Below are 17,758 nucleotides of genomic sequence, written 5' to 3' on the forward strand. Positions count from 1 at the left end.
CTCATACTTAAGCAGACACCGATGCGGCCAATAAAAGTCACTTTTCTCTCTATATTGCAGCATCGCCCAACCTAAGCAGCTGATTAATAAGGTGCTTTGATCGTAAAAAAAACTTTCTGCCAATAAAAGCGACGATAGAAAGTACGGAATCTTCCTCCTGCAAAACACTACCGATCGGTTAGATGAGCGATGGTCAATCAGCTTCCTTCAAAACCGGCCAGTGAGGACTGGGGCAGTGTTTCCACTGCCACGTTTACGAGCCCGGAAAGGTGTATGAATCGCATCTGACTCGAATGCAGCCAGACAAATGCGTTTCGGCGAGTCGAGCTTCCCAGCAACGCGGTAGCCACAAGACAAGCACAGGTTGGCAATGCTCTTGAACGCTTGTTTTCCGACGGTCAAGGTTCTTCCTGCTGGGTGGTTTTTATGGTTCAATTAACTTTAAAAAAATGAGACTCAAAAAATGTATATAAACACATTTACCACGTCTTTCTGCGCTGCCGGGTGTGAGCCAGTGGGGGACCGGGGGGGGGGTGATATCTTCCACGCAGGTGCTGCAATCAAGCGCGCGGGTTCATGGGTGCGCCGTGCTGGCAGTGTTCCGGGTGACGGGTGGAAAAATCTCAACATTCACTTGAGCACCGATCCGTGTCGGTGGGTCCGCCCGTTGACCGGTCAGTCCAACAAACTCGTGAGAATGGTCTGCGCCGGGGTCACGATTAGAATTGAATCGAAAGCTATCTAAAGCATGGGAGCTGCTTGGCTGAACGATGGGGATGATCTTGTGATTTTTGTTTTTAAGTAAGCTGAGCTGCGTGTTTTGCAGAAAGAAGTAGTTCAGTTTCCGTTGCCACTGGTGAGCTGAAGAGAACGAGATGACAGATCGCTAGAATTAAGCAACAATGTACGAAAATCCGTGATTAAACATCGTTGTTCTGTTTTCCTTTTCCTGTTTGTTTTGTTGTTAGGTTTTGTGGTATGCATAATCATGTCAAATCATATAATAATGCAGCAAATGTGTTTCTAGATGGTTGGAGAAGGAAATACTAATGTTTTCATGATTTTTTTTTTATTATTTTTATTAATGCACTAAATCCTGTGAAAAGTAAACTAAAAGCATTAGGAATATTTTCATGGATTACGTAGTCACTTTGTAACATTCTTCGTTGCATAAGAAATAATTCGAATACGTTATTGAATTTGCATCCAACATTTTCTGGATCCACGGTTAGAAATACATAAATATTTGCAATACTTACTAGTTACTCCAAGCTCTGCTTTTCAGTTACTTTAAGAAAACGATAATCTAGCATGCTAAAACCTGATCTCTTGGAGGCATCCGATTGTAAGCTGTTATGTTAAAACATTGCCTCACCAAACCCTTCCTATACCCACGCATTGAATATGTTTCAATTAACCGCCACGCCACTTATCATCAACCACTTGTAGGATAAGCAAACGCATCACTGGAAGGGAATTGTGAAATGAAGTACAAGAAGCGAACAAAAAACAAACCGCCTCTGCCAATAGACACGAGAGGTTGTCTCGTTCTCGTCTACTCGGGGTGGGTTTGCTGCTATAATCCTCCCGATCACCTCGCCCAGCCCCGATCATTACACTTCAATGTATCTTTTTTCCTCCCCTCGCCCTGCTCTAAGTCCGGCCAGCTTCGTTTCGATCCGCGGTCGCTGCTTCTTCGTTACCGCTCCAACCAGACGCTCCGGGCCTATGCTGTGCTTGGATGGGGTGATGCTTTTTTGTGCTATTTTTTTTATGTACGCTCTATGGTACCGCAGACCAACAACAGCAATGTTATGATTGAGTACCATTTGGATTTATTATGTATTCGATTATCGGACAAGCGTGCCAATGACGTAGAAGGTGCGGTTTGCGCAAGCCCTTCGGCGGAAAAGGTTTGTTGATAAATTGGAGTGCTACAAGTTAAAAAAAATGGCCCCACTGCTTGCACATACGGATAGGAGTTTTGTTCGTTTGATTGGGGCAAAGAATGTTGCTGCTAATTAAAACGCTGACCGCTTGGAATTGGAGCTAGTAGAGCTATCTTAACTTTGGAAGTTTGGTTTTCTATTCATGATATGCTGTTTTATATTCCCGTTGAAACTGTGATAGTTGTTTTGTTGATAAAGATCGTTTTTCTATTTTTTTCCGATAAAGATCCCAGAAAAAGTGGGCTAATTGTTGATCGCCAAAATGATAGTGCTGCCTTTGATTGGTCCGATGCAACCGCACTCTTTCAGCCAGGCAAATTCTACCTCTTCAAGCCAATGTACAAGCGCACCTGCACGATTACAATTTGCAAAGAGGATCGTGATCGAATCCACCTGTAAACACTTCAACACTTCGCTCGACAGTAGCGGCGCAAAGCGTAAACAAAATAGCAAAGCCAGCTATTTACAAACTGAACCGTAAGCGGCGTTCGGCGCAAGGTGGCTACCCTTTTGGGGGGGGGGGCGTTCGGTACCGTTGCGATGTACCGAAGGAACGCGCTCGCACATAGCTGCACGTTCGCCAAACAAACGCGCCAGACAGATCGAGGCAAGTAGAAAGCTGCCGTAAGCGGTTCCTAATTTTGGAGCTATTAATTGCTTTCGGAATCGACCGCCGGTGGCCCACCCCGTACCGGGCTCGGCGGAAGCTTCTTTGGTTGAAGGAATGATTCCTCAAACCAGCGATCTGAAACTAGTCGCTCGCGTAGCGGCTCGAGTGACAGGAAGCACACACACATGCTCAGACCACCCTAATTAAAGCTCCACTGTGTGCACTGTTCTCTCCAACCTGCTCTTTCAGCCACAGCAGCTTGTTTTCGAACAAAGTGATTTTGGGCCTATTGCTCTTGATTGGAAGAGTATTTTAAATTTCCCTTCCGTGTGCGGTCCAACACGTGCGGCCCGGCACGGATTGCTTTTGATGCGCGGGAACAATTAACAAAAAAGGGCCACGTGGTGTCTAAAGGAACGAGATAAATAGAAGCGAAGCTACAGTGCACACAGGTTGTAGCGGTGGTCAACGAAAGGGAAAGTGGCACGCTGTAAGCAACTGTCTCACACCGTGGCACCGATGTGTATATGTCTCTAAAGCTTACTGCTGTCTGTAAAGCCATACATATTCATCGCAGGTCGTTTACGAAAGTAACTGGCCAATCTGTGTGTTGATGGTCGTATGCAATGAACCACACTCTCAATGCAATATCAATACAGTTTGCATATCTGCTTGCCCAAAATGCTATCTTTCCCTCCATTCAAACGCCATCTGCAAGAGAATGCAGTTCGGTTCCCGTGGCATAACGACGTCTTCTGGCACCTTCGCTTATCTGTGCAGCCCAGCATACAACTTAATAATCGCGAGCCCTACACACACACACACACGCGCAGACGCACGCCTGCGGTCACCACATACTCTTGCCACGTTCAACCGTACCGAACGTATGCAGACTTTAGCCCGCCGGCTTCGCCACGTCATGGTGAGCGTATGTTTTTGCACACCGCAGCAGCGAAGTATACAAGAAGAAGAAGAAGAAGCAAAAGAAGAAGACAAATCTTTCCACCAGCGAGAGAAAAGCCCACTGCCATTGCAGAAAAGTAAGCCAACGGGTAACGGCTGCCCGCGAACCCTGCCCTGCCACCGACAACATGGCCGGGCGGCTAACACGTTGCTAAACCGGTATGTCGTGGCGTTCCTCACTCTCCCGAACGGCTCGAGGGCACGGGGGGAGGTACAGGCACAGTGCAGAGCAGAGAGGACAGGTTCAAAAAGGCGAGACTAACGTACACACTCACACACACATACACTCGCACGTACACACTGACACACCTCACAGATCGCTGCGCACAGCTCTCACGGGATCTTTGAGATCGTGGAATGTCGTTTGGTATGTTTTCCGTTTTGACGGTGTGTACACCCCCCTGCTCCCGAGCTCCCGAAGTGTTGCGTCCTTCAGTTTTCGAAAACCAAGCATTTTGAACGACGCACCAGACACCAGATCTTCCCAAACTCCCCCCGATGGGTGGCACATCGCTCCTAGGTGATGGGGATGACTGCGGACGATCATCGTACCGTGATGGTACGAATGTCGCACGCTTAGACGCACGCTAAAACAGTTTTGCGGGCTTTTCTCCCATCGGGCGGGTGCGCCATAGCGTGTGTGTGACCCCAACGCTGTGCCGAAGCGAGACACTTGCGGACCCGCAGCCCAGAGCCGAGAGGTGAGAAGCCTTCAAAATGTGCAAAGTGTTAGGCTTGTCGGGTGGCAGTGCCAGTCCAAGGGGGAAGATGAACAGGTTCCACATTCCACAGGTTGGTCGCTTGCTTACAGTCTATCGAACTCTTTCTATCGCTTGCCCACTAAATGTTGCTGTCTCGCTGTCTCTCTCTCTCACTCTCTTTCTCTTCCTTTCTCTCTCTGTTCATCTTTAAACCTCGTGACATTCTCCCTTTTTTATTATTTTTTTAACAAATCCCCGAAGCCTTTTAATTGTTGACAGTCGACCAGGTTGGGAAACAACAGGTTCATAGGCCATTGGGAATAGAGTTTTTTTATTACTTCTTATGAAAATTTTCATATAAAAAAAAGATTCACATCCATTAGTTGAAGAGTTAGCAACTAATTCTTTATTGCTTGAGTGGTGTTCATTATCAGAAGTTCATTAAGAATATTTGCAGGATCTGAGGGATTGCTGGGGTGATACGTTAGAAAGATCATTTGCTTTAATTCGACTAGACATTCCAACAGTCATCCAACTCAGCTAATCGAAATTGAGAGCATTATTGTGAGCCTGTTGAGTGCAGGTTCTCATCTTGGACGTCAACACATCTAATAGGTATCACATGTCTGTTCACATCCACTACTACAACCACTACTACGATAGTCCCATTATACAACTCACACTGATATGAATGACTTGATCTTCGTCGCTGTCAAACATTTTTGGAGATCCTACAAAAAAACACAAAAACCCCCAGTGCCTTTTGCCCACGGGCCTGAATGGAATGCACAGAAAAAGAAAGCGTTTTCCCTTCGTTGCCGATTTCCTGCCAGAAAGAGAAAGGTGCAAACACACACACACACACACACACACACACACACACACACAGGAGATACAGCGGCCCGGTTTGCCCCGTGTGCACCGACAACAGCGGGAAAATCCATTCGGGGCGACAACATGTGACAACGGCGAGCGAATCGAATGCGCCCGATTGCCGACCGGCTCGAACAAACCTCGACACTTTCCAATTTCTTTGGCCACTCTTCAAACAAAACTCAAATTCTTACCGTGCGGACCTTTGCGGAGGGGGGGGGAGGTAATGAAGTAGATATTCCAGCCGTCATCGGCCGCCCGAAAACCGTACGCATCGATTCGAGGTCGATCATCGATCGACGACCACCTGTTGAACGATTTGTTGACGATTTCACCAGCCGCATTTGTCCGGTGCCGGTTAGAGGGGCGATGAGGGGAAAAGAGAAAAAGAAGCGGGCGGTGTGTACGAAAGCGAGACCGAGTGTTTGAAGTTTCTTCTGAGAAGTTTAAGCGTGTGTGTGTGTGTGTGTGTGCAAGTGCAAGAAAGGAAAGGTAGCGTTTACTTCCCCGCAATTAATCACAGCGTACATTCCGCGCGGCGCTCCCCCCGTTTTGTCACCACGGCGTGCTGGACGGTTCATTCACAACTTTCCGAATGGCCGATACGGCACAGGGAAAATGATGCCACACCCTGCCGCGCCGTCGTTGCTCCATCCCGACCACCGGTTGGCGTTTTGTCGTCTCGATCGGGTCAGAGTGAATCGGGCGGTAAGAAAGTATCCAGCGGGTGAAAATGGTGTTAAGTGACAAACACTCTGACGGACGGACGGCTGACCATGACCAAAAAGGGTTTCGCGCACGGTGCCAGAGAATGCTCGGTGCGATATGCTCCGGTGGCCAATCGTGGGAGAAAAAGGGGAATGGGAAAACAATGCCACTGGGACAGGAATGCTTGTGGGATATTGAAGGGTTTTGGTTTTATACTTCTGCTGAGCGATGTGAATGGGCTGGACGGTTGAAAGTAAGGTTTCAGGTTCGGCCCCATCGGACACTGTTTTTTGAAGAAGAAACGCTTAACTGAGGGGTAGTAAAATAGCATACTTTCTCTCACGAGAGCGTGTTCTCTACAATCGACGATGAAGAGATCGTTTAACACAATCAAAACACCACTTTTTGGAGCAATTGAAATTAGCGATTGGTATAAACACTACAAGAAAACATTCTAAAAGCACTTCTGGGAGCGTTGAGGGCTTTCATTGCTTTGAGGTTTTGGATAAGGCAAATTGTTTTGAGTGAAGTAGATGTAAACACAATCCTTCTTTTGAATGTTTCTATCCAATCACCAAAATTTTAAGGAAAATAACATTTAATGCTCATACAATTTTATTTTATGTTGTGTCAAAATTTGATCAAAATGAGTAAAACATTCCCAAAATTACTCGCCAAATCCTATGATGCCACGACGCAGTGCTATCAATCGGAACCTTCCGTATGCTGTTGAAGACGAAATTATTAATCGAGTGTCGAGTGCACTTACCCCGAACGCCACCGATAAACAAATTGCCCACTCATGGCCGGAAACGTAGCGCCTGGAAAGTGAAATGCATTATCATACCTACCCTACAGACGGCAGCGTACGCGTACGCTAGGCGGAAAACAAACACGGCGCCCCTACACGCCTTACAGCTGCGACTGTACGAGTAATCATCCACCGGTTTGGGATGCAAATTGCTCACACCGGCAGCACTGCTAATGCCAATTGCACTTTATGCGGAATTTCCTTCACCTTTTATCAGTTGCGGGGCTTCCGGATCGGTGACGGTTGCCCATCATCCAGTCGCTGGATCCGTGTCCGTGTCGCGGTCGCTTTTGTGAGCAGGGATGCGAAACGTACCCGGCTGGTAGCAGAGACTTCACTTGGCGTAACAAATTGCCATGCGAACAAGGTGCAAGGTGGCGAAGCGGCGCATGAGAACAAACCGTTGATGGCAAGCTTTGGAAGAGAAACGACCCGAAAAAGTGTATGGGAACGCAGAACGGTGTGCTTCGTTGCCTTCGTCAAGTTTGTTGCGACGTTGCGATGGAGAACAATTACTGAAACCTATTTCAAATCAACGTTCATAAACCGGCGTTTTGCACTATACTTAACCTAACGAAAAACAAAACACAACACAGCCATTTATTCGTTGTATTGGAGTATTTTTGTATTTTCATGACATTAAAATGATTGGATAACAATTCGTATGTAGGTTTCCTGCTCTGCTGTACGGTTTAGGTTGTTTAATGATAATAATAAAAAAGAAGATTTGGCAAACTGCCGCTTATCTGTCTAGCGATAGATGTCGCCCTCAGGTTCGCTCCACCCTGCGCAATAGTGTGCTGCTGATGCTGCTTCTACCGTTGCTGTTACTGTCTTTTGTGTGGTACTAGTTTCACTCTAAAACATATCTCTCTCTATCTCTCTCTCTTTCTCTCTCTCTCTCTCTTTCCCTTTCTACTGCTCTACCGCCATTAAAGTTAGTTGCGTTTCGAATGTGAAGAACGTCAAATCAAAAGTAGCTCGGCTGGAGTGTGCTGCGTGGCGTGTGTGTTTGTGTGTGCGGTATTTGTGTGGCTGTTACCTCTCTATCGCACCTAGAAGAAGAAGGAACGCGATGCGAAAAAAACACACTAGAAATGTGTCGTGTTGGCGTTTGAAATGGCGAACTGAGGAGTTTTTTTTCGCTGCTACTTTTCAGCATCTCGCAACTCCCAAATTGGCTTGGTGGAGAAATTTTCTACTACCTTCTCCACCTTCTCCGCCTGTCTATGTGTGTGTGTGTGTGTCTTTATCAAACACACTACACTTGTTTTGTCTTTCCACCATTTCTGAGGATTGTTTTTTCCCTTCTTCTCTTGTTGCTTTGGCGCGTCGTTCATTTCTCTTTCGAGCCATGCGACTGCGAGTATTTTCTATTGCCTTCATCTTTCGCGATTGATTGATGATCGCGACTCTATTGACGCTCCCTGTATGTGCCTGCTCCTCATACATTCTCCTTACCCACACACACACACACTCACACTCACTTTTCCTCTCACCGTTGGGTGATGAAGGTGTTGTTTTTTTACCTTTTAGCTTTATTTTCTTCCGTTTTCACTTTCCAAGCGCACTTTCGGCTAATGGCAGAAGCGTACCCACCCACCGCGAACACTTTTCACCCTCAAACCTTGTTACACGTGCCGCACTTTTGTTTTCCGCGTGCAAGAAAAGCTCTTATCAGGTGCGGCCACACCAGGGGCACTTATTCGTCACAACGTTCTCGGGGTTATTGCCCTCGGTAATGATAACAATTTTCCAATATACGGCTTTGAAGCTGCAAATTGCTCTGCATGTGATTGTGCAAAAAAAAAAACACAAAATCGCCATTAAAGTAGACTTGTAAATTACAGCAAAGAAAGCTACACCATCACTATTTCGCCCGCTTCCCCGCTTCGGGCTGTCTATTTCAGGGTTCCCAAAAAAACACCGAGAAAGTTTTTTTGTTTCGGGTGGAGCAAGATCCTCCTATTAGTGCAGCGCCACAGTTTCACTTTCCTCGCGCTTGTTGGCTAGGGTTCCCTTGGCGCCGACAGGGAGGGAGCGTACCTGCCAAGGGCTTGATTATAATTAAATTATCTAATTACCTAATAAGGCACATTCATTTCTTCTTGTAATTGCATTCATCTGCTGCTTCCTTCCGTTCCTTGCAATACTCTTTACAGGGGTGCTGGTCAACAAACCCGCTCGCTCTTCGGCATGTGTGCGTTTTGGAGGGGGGAATGGGGTTTATGTGTTGGTTACTGTTATGCGGTTTGCGTACGTACAACTAAATCTCAAGACACGTGTTAACATAAAACCAATTAAAACGATAAACGCTAAACAAACGTTTTCACCTGTCTGGAGCGGCGAACAGAAGTGAACAGTTTCTTTCTCTCTTTCACTTGCTCTTTTTCTCGGTGTAACTGTTAAATTCATTGATGCTCTACCACCATGACGACAATGTGAGAATAGGTTCGTTTTGGTAATAGAGGAAACCGTCTGCAAATTTCGCTCCACTTCTGTCTGTTCAACTGTCGCCTGCTGCCCATGTATCATCTAATGCCATTTTGCTGTGATGCTCCATGTCGTCCCTCTTGATCTGACACCTATTTTACAACCCTATCGATTAAAACCACTCACACACACACGCATCCAGACGTATATATGTACTTCGTTGTGCGATAAAATTCTACATCTGCTTCACCTACCCTTCCCCCAATCCCATTTATCGCTCGCAAATTAATCGGTTTTGTAATTGCTCGCTTGCCTGCGGAATGTGTGCTGCGCGCTGATTCGCGTGCAGTGTGACTTCAACGCAACCTTCAGCGCCGAACCGGACCGAGGCGCGTCACGCTCACCTCATCGTCTCGGCTTGCCGAACGTGCCGGACGAGCCGGCCACCTCGGACCGGCGCCGCAGCGTCGAATCGTCGCTCAGCTCGAGCCCCGCCACCATCTGGGCGATCTCGCGCTCCTTCTTCAGGTCGGGCGGATTGAACTGCAGACTGGCGAGCGAACCGTGGCTGCGGCTGCGATGCTCCTGCCGGATCGAGTAGCTGAACGCTCGCTCGTTCAGGTGGCCCTTGCGCCGGTAGATGCCGGTGCCGCCCGGCGACTCGGCGCCCGAGTTGCCCGACAGCTCGTCCAGCCCGCCCGCCGCCGACTGGGCCAGCTTCCGGCTGCTCATCGACAGCGGCCGGCTGTCGGCCAGCGAGCCGGGCGGCGGCCCGCCCAAGCTCCCGTTCGACTGCGGCGGGTAGGCAAACATCGGCGGCACGACCGGCACACCGATCGGGATGCTGCCGTTGCTGCCGTTGAACGTTTTGCCCTTGTCCTTCTTCTTTTTGCTGGTGCGCGGATGCTGCAGGGTCGCGTACTGGGGTGCCATCATCATCGCCGGCAGCGTCATGCCGGCGTGCGGATGCATTCCGGGATGCGGGAGGCCCATCGCTGGATGCATCTGGGCGTGGTGGGGATGGAGCATGGGATGGGGAGGTAGACCGGCGGCCATGGCCGCCGCTGCCGCCGCCGCCGCACTGCCGTTCATGCTGCGGTGACCGATCGTGTGAAACTGGCGGCCCGGAACCGGGGGCGGACCGCCCGGCCCGGGATGGCCCGCCATCGGGTGGTGCGGATGGTGGTACATCATCATGCCGTGATGTGCGGCTGCCGCGGCGGCCATTGCTGCGGCAGAGTTGGCTGAGGCTGGACCGGCAGCCGGCCGACCTAGTGGATTCATGTGCATGGGACGTGGTCTTATAAGCGTACCGGATAAACTTTGACTGCCTACCTGCTGCTGCTGTTGCTGCGGGGAGCTCTTGGCCGCTTTCTTGTCTTTTTTCGACTTTTTCGGTTCTTCTTTCGGTGGCGGTGGTACCGGTACCGGCGCACTGATCTGGCGCACGCGGGCAGGGCGGCCCAGCGTGGAACCGCCGCCGCCGCCGCCGCCACCGCCACCGCCAGTGCTCCCACCGAGCCCACCGGGGCCGGAGTAGATATCGTAGTGACCATCGTTACCAAAGCCGATGCCATCGATCTGATCGGTGGAACCGTTCCACACTTTGTGATTTTCGTCGCCATTGTACAGTGAGCTCTCACCGTCGTCCACCACCTCGAGGTCTGCGCTGCTAGCATAAACTGTTTAGCAGTTCGGAAAACAAATTGAGAGAGAGAGAGAGAGAGAGAGAGAGAGAGAAAGGGAGAAAAAGAGAAAAAAGGGAAGAGTGAGAATCCAGTATTTAGTAAAATACTTTAATAATATTAAGCAATTGATAGCAATGCTCTATTGCTTCCAATAGGTCCTTGAGAACACCCAACGACTCTGCCCAATATGACACTCTACACAGCATACGTGGTAGTGGCTCATTGTAGTGTAAAAAAACGCTCACACGATAGGTACATTAATCACTGCAGCCGATATTGAAACTGAAAATGAATTCCTTTAAATTTTCCTATTACATCTCGTAATACACTTTCATCTATCCGAAACTTCCGCTGAAACGAACCAACAATAAAAAACATGCCCAAACTTTCAATCCCCAATTGCCCAACCATCCGACGCGAAAAAAGGGAAATTCAACCGGAAGCAACCCTCGAGCTCGATCGAATTCGGCCTCTCAGGTGGCCAATTTCACCGGTCGGTATGGCTTGTTTAAATGTGTGTGCAAGCTTATGAAAGAAGCCAAGGCCTCGCAAAAAAAAAACAATTCGAAAGGTGTTAAGTACGTGTACACACACGTAACTCTCCATCGCAGTGGGATGCAAAAAAATCCGATTCCGAAGCAAAAGAAAGCGCTTGTGCGATCGGAACCTTTGTGCGAGCCTGCGCCATGCGCCCCGAGGCATGGTTGTGTCGGCAATATCAGACGAAACTTTCTTCCCTCCAGCCCACGGTTTCGGGCGAATGTCATCTCGACAATCGCTGTCAGCATCTGGAAGCTGACGATCTGAGTAGTGAAATTCGGTGTGTTCAAAAATCTTTTTTTTTAATCTTCTTGGCATTTTTGCCTTTAAAATATGGCGTTGTGACTGATGTTTGACTGATTCCCACGTCTCGTGGCACCATAGCGAATCGATAACGATCGATTGTAATCGCTGCACAGTGTATTCCGAACCGGCGGTATTTAGATGCATCCATTCCCGCATCCAATTTTGCCTTTTTGCACACACACACACACACACATACACACACATCTATTGTTGTTTGGAAGCAATCCCCATGCAACAATTGGCCATCATTACGGCAATCGGGAGCACACAGGGGGGGGGACGCGCTCGACAACAATTGAGTGATGAGTTGTTGCTTCACCGAGCTGCCCGCCCCGAGTGCATTCCACGTTTGTCGTTAAACCCAATTTTTCCCATGCATTTTCCCCGGACCCCGGGGCGTCAAGTGCATGAACTTGAGGCGTGCTGACGAATCCACACGAGATGGGAAACTTGCAGGCGGCCGCCAAGGGGACGTGTGCTGCCGTGGCACACCACACGAACAGTCGCACACTGCCACAGCGCAAAGCGGAACACCAGAGCACAATAGAGCTGAGCGAACGAATCTAGATCACAAAACTCAAGACTCATCGCGCAGTGCCGTGGTTGCCCTTTTGCCCGCGCGTGTGTGTTGTTTCCCCCCCCCCCCTCTAATGAACAACGTCAGCAAAAGCGCAGTCGCTCGACCCGGTGTTCGGCGTTCCACTTCCGCAGCCACTTGTTGTGCCCCGCAGCACCACCGCCCGGGGCCACCAGAGCCACTCCCAAGTGCTCGATTCTGTCGCCTCCGTTTGCTTTGCGACGACGGTCCCGGGAGACTGGTTGCGATCGCAACAAGGTCAGCATGATTCCCACTCGCAGGCAAATGATACAGACGCTCAAGGGGAAGGTACTCGCCGTTGCTCCTAAGCGTTCGGTTCACAAGACGCTGTCAATCGGGGACAAGAGATGAGGGAGCGAAACGAGCCACCCACCCTCTTTCCTTCCGCCCTGCCCTGGACGTTTGCTCCTGTTACGAAATTGGTCACGTCATGTTGGATTTTTCACTTCACAGTTTCACTTTACCGTGTTATCTTTCCTTCTTCCCCGGCTTGCCACTAGATTGGATCTAGTTCGGGTTTGATTTAGGCGTGTAAGACGGTGAAGCCAGTGGAGCCTACTTTTCACCAGCCCCAGCGCTTGATGGAGCGGAAATTATTAGCTCAATAGATTGGACGTTTCTACAATTACATTAGTTTTTCATGCCAACCAGGGTAAGGGGGAGGACATGTTCGATGCTATTTTAAGTTAATCTACATTGTACAAAATAATAGACTTAGGTGGAAAGAAAACTTCTGAGTGGGAAAATGTCCAACTTTTGTAAAAATGATTTATACTTTAATTAAAACACGCACAAACGCGAGGGCGAAGCGTGACACAATTTCGCTGACGAATGCGAATCATATACCGATCGATTCATATGCTTTAAATTCATTTTTGATTGCACACCACGCCGCACGGCACGGACCATTACTTTGCGGGCGATTTAATATGTAAAGCACATTCTTGCATTGCTCAAGCACGCTGCGATAGCTGGCTTGACGTAAGGCGCTTGCATCATACGCGCAGCCACAAATAAGGTTCGGCAACCATTCGGCGGGAGACAGTTGCAACCAAACCTGGCTGGTTAAACATTACCTATGGGCGATGCTGCAGCGAAACACTCTAAAAATAGGAAGCAATTTTGTCAATTAATGTGTTGTGTTGTACTTTATTGCACAAACTGTACACTATTTGTAGCACTGTAGCACCAGCATACGCCACTTAACACGTTCCACCGTCCATTAGCGTGCAATGTGTAGAAATGTGCTAATTGTTTGTCCCTTTCGAATCCATGCAATAGCAGTTGCTGTTGTCACTCTATGTACCCAACTGTTGCAAGCGGCTGGAAGGCAGCCTTAGACAACCTGTACACATATTGACTGCACCCTTGCACCCCTGCACACGCCACGTGCTACGGTAGGGGACACGGCGAAGGCTCGTGAAGGCTCGTGAGCAAAAAAAAAGCATCCCATCGTGCCGATTGGAAACAATTTACGATGTTCGTATTTGCATGTCCATCTCCTCTACTTACACCCCCACACCAGCCACAGCACAACGTTTGTGTGTTTTGCTTCCTGTGCCACCATCACCATCACTGAGGCCCCGTTGTCGGAATCGATGTTCGGTCGCTTGGAAAGCTTATAAATGTCCGATTTGTGTTTTATGGCAACTCGTTTCGAGCGATTCCCTATGCAACACGTTCAGTTCGGTTTTCTGGGCATGGGCTGGTGCTGGTGCTAGTACCCTTAAACGTAGCCACATACACACACACACACTATCCGCGGATCGTCTTCAGTTTGATCGATGTTGTGCGCTGTTCAGCGATGGGTGAAGGACTCGCCCGCACTCGGTAGGCGAGTTATGAAATTTGCAGACAGCCCCAAAACAAAGCCCCCGCCTGCCCCTCGTCTCGATTTCACGGTCGTGCATTTCGATCAACGATTCGGAATGAAGGTTTGCTGCCGGTTGCTTACAAAGCGAAATGAGCCGTGTTGCGGTCTAAGCTAATCGGCGGCTAAAACAACGAAAATCAACACACCAGCGATGGAGATGGAAAGTCGCTGTTACTAGTGCGGCGCAAGGGTCAAGGCTAAACTTTGCGTACGGCATTTAAATGCGGTTGTCGTTCGTTTGGGCTCGGAAGCAAAACGCTTCCTTCGCTCTGTGTAGCAAACCGCTAAACGTACTAAGCGTACCCACCGATTGCACAAATCGTGTAGCTGGCCTTCACACGCTACGATTTTAACCTTTTCGGGAAGCGGGGTAGCGCAACCAGTCGCTGCTGCAAGATACTGCCGTCCTCAAAAGACGCCACTTCGAACGGAACGGTTCCACGATGCTGCTAAAGATCACCGATCGCACGCAACCGCCATCATTCGCTGGCTGTGTGACTTTTGAAATTCAATTCGCATTCAATTGGTACCACCGGTACAATTTGTCGATCACGAATGAAAACCTCGCCGGCGGAACATCTTCGCTTCTCGTGGCATCTTCGGTGATCATCACATGCCCGGCCTTCTCATCGTACGAAAAATACACGTAGCCAGAAACAGCGTGTCCACGAGGGAGCGGTAAAAGCGGTGCGTTCATCACGCCGTCAGCCCTCACAGACCGCGGGAAACCGGTTTTTTTTTCGATTCCAACCCTGGCCCAACCGACTGCTGACAAAGTGAATCTATGTGTGTGTGTATGTGTGTGTGTGTGCTTGTTTCACTGTCCACCACCCGTTGACGCACTTGTTGATCAGCGAGGAAAAGGTCTCGAAAAAATGGTCAGAAACAACAAAAAACTCAAAGAGAGAAACCTTTTCGTAGTTTGTTCTGCATGCAATCGGCAAGATTCGGGGAAGGATTGTTTCTGGTTTTTTTTTTTTTTTTCAAACTGTAAATTCCGCTTCCAATGACGACGGAAGGTCATGTAGTTGGAAGTTTGCACAAAAAAAAAGCACAGCCCGAAACACACACACACACACCCTTACCCAGTTGGGTAGCGTTTGCAAACCACTTGCGGACCGTGGCGGAGCTAGCTCGTGCAGCGATGCATTTTAATGCGCTCCATAATTTGGTGTTTCGTGTTTTTTTTTTTCGGCCAGCACTGTGATTGCCATTTGGTGCTGACACAAGCTTCGGAACGTGTTGGAATTCGATTACCATGCGGCAAACCGTTTCGTTTCAGGGGATCGATACAGAACGGTCGACCCACACAACTTTCATAGTTAGCCTAATTTCGCTAGCACCCAACCAACCCACAACGGTCGCACCACAATAGTCGAGACATTCAACTTCAACCCCCCTTCCATCGCTCCTCCCCCCCTATGCACAAGGCCGATACTTACGATTTTTCACCGTGTACGCATCGCCGACGCCATTAATTGCCTGCCTGCTGACGCCGACACTGTTGAGCGTGGTCGTGCTGCCGGCACGTGATCGCCACCCCTCGCCGGTACCGTTCGATTTGCCACCGATCGTGCCGTACACGCTGTTCGAGCTGCCACTTCCGGAGCCGCCGCCACCGCCCTCGAGCTGCCGGGCGTACGAGTTGTCTGCGTAAGCGTGGAAGCAGCAGCGGACCAGCGCATTGGCGGCCGCCTCCCGCTTGCAGATGAACGTGTGGCACTCGAGCACCTTGATGCCGGTCGTCCGGCGCAGGATCGCGGCAAAGATGGGCGGATGCTGGGCGCGCGGGGTGCGCGCGAACGGCGAATCGAGCGGCAGAAACTTCGGCTCGGGATTGCTGTTGCCCCGCTCCGGGATCAGCACCTGCCGGACGGCGGCACAGTAGTGCAGGGACTCGATCGGGAAGAAGCGCGTCACCTGCTTGCGGTTTTCGTCCACGTTCTCCAGCAGTATGCCGTTGGACCAGACGCTCAGCCACGAGTCGATGCCCTTCGCCCCGATCGCACCCTCGGACGGGTACAGGCTGCGCAGCGGCTCCTGTATGCCCTGCAGCCCGTCCTTGCTCTGGCGGGGCACGGCACTGCCCAGGTACAGTACCCGGCAGCGGCAGATCGGTGTCGACTCTCCCATCGCGTTTGTCGTGTCCTTCATAAGATCGCACGCACGAGACTGTCGCTGTGTCGGTGTGTTGGTGTGTCGCGGAAGGTTGCTTGGCAAAGCAAACCCCGTCGCTGGCTTACGAACCGTGCGATCCCAGGAGACTGGTCACCTGTTGCGCACCTTCACCACCGCAGTCCCACTCACACGCACACAAACAGATGCAAAGGTACACGATACACTGCAGATGCACTTTACACGTTCAAAGGCTACAGCACTACACAGAACACATTCTCCGTTTCTAGGGTTTTACGCCTGTACAATCTGGGTGTTTGCTCTAGAAAATGAATAGAAACGAATTATTCCCCGACACACACACACACTCTTAGCACACTTATATTTAACAAACCCAAACATGCCACCTGTATTATTGAAAGTAAGAAAATAAGTGCAACAAAAACGAATAACAAAGCCAAACTATGGCTTGGTTGTAGGACATTCTCTCTCCCAGCTTATGACCGAGTCTTCAAGCATACGCTGAAATCTCTAGACCTTTTTCTTCCCACCGTCACGACCACACTCAAGCGGGCAAGATCTTACTACTCTCACATTCACACTCACACGAAAGCACACACACACATACACCCTTGCACCGCACCATTTATCACCAGCACCGCATTCCAGTTACTGCTGGTTCCGTCTCAAGATAGCTGGCCGCCGCTAGCGTTTCCTCGCTTCTGGAGGCATTGAAATCTTTTGACTTCCAGACCATTCTACGGGCGCGCAAGACGGTCGCTAGCATTTTCAAGACGAATGGCACACCACGTCAGCAAGCATTAGCCAGCTGCATAAATCAAGATGACATTTTATTGCCTGTCTTGTGCTGTAGCTCCTTCCACCTTAGTGTAACAATTAAAACAAAAAGTTTGCTTCAGATTTTGCACCCAGCGTTAGCACTAAGCAAGTTTTTGTTCTTTTTCCGACTAAATATTCGCTTCCAACAGGCACTGGCAATGCACGGTTGTGTTGTCCACCTTCCACACAAATCACCTTGTGATATCTTGAAGTGTATTGGTTTTCACTCAGCCACAGGGCTCAGCAGCCGGGAGGCTCCCCTACTTTCTAGGTTCACTCTGGACAACACACGCAGCACGCGCGGACCGTGTGTTGCCACGGCAAAGGCTCACAGAAAAATGACGTGGCTGTGATGATTTTACCTGGCGGCTTCGCTGGGTGGTTTGCGTTCGGCTCACCGTGGGAAATACTTTCAAGGGGTGAACCGACGAGTCACTTTATGCTATGTCACTTTAACAATTTACTTAGTTTTTTTGTAATTCAGTATTTTTTATCAATTTAGATGTTGAATTTATATTTATTTTAGATTCAGGATGTAAAATGTTAGTTAACAGAAAATAGAAAATTTATTCAATTCATATAATAAAAATCATGTGTTTTGGCATTATTAACAATTTCGGACAAACAAATTAACATCTTGTTTAAACGACGTTTGTACTTCGTAAAACGCCAACTACGTAAAACCAAGCAATTCTTATATTTAAGGCTGATAGGAATGACGTTTATTAAAAATATTTGTCCAATATAATT

The 17,758-nt window shown here is 49.1% G+C and overlaps 1 protein-coding gene across 2 annotated transcripts; it reads right to left on the reverse strand.

Annotated features, from left to right (window-relative positions):
* Window positions 1-7,214: 7,214 nt before the first annotated feature.
* LOC120896508 (AT-rich interactive domain-containing protein 1B) lies at window positions 7,215-17,341 on the reverse strand. 2 transcript variants are annotated; one of them, XM_040300685.1, is made up of 3 exons: window positions 17,204-17,341; window positions 15,496-16,490; window positions 7,215-10,730 (listed from the first exon to the last, which is right to left on the reverse strand). In XM_040300685.1, the coding sequence occupies exons 2-3, from the start codon at window positions 16,205-16,207 to the stop codon at window positions 9,454-9,456; spliced, it is 1,989 nt and encodes a 662-aa protein (XP_040156619.1). In that variant the 5' UTR covers window positions 16,208-16,490; window positions 17,204-17,341; the 3' UTR covers window positions 7,215-9,453. The 2 variants fall into 2 exon arrangements, with proteins under 2 accessions (XP_040156619.1, XP_040156620.1); XM_040300686.1 differs by lacking the exon at window positions 17,204-17,341 and adding an exon at window positions 16,812-17,196.
* Window positions 17,342-17,758: the final 417 nt, after the last annotated feature.

The sequence above is a fragment of the Anopheles arabiensis genome, chromosome 2 (assembly GCF_016920715.1).
Source record: "Anopheles arabiensis isolate DONGOLA chromosome 2, AaraD3, whole genome shotgun sequence".
NCBI classification, from domain to species: Eukaryota; Metazoa; Arthropoda; class Insecta; order Diptera; family Culicidae; genus Anopheles; species Anopheles arabiensis.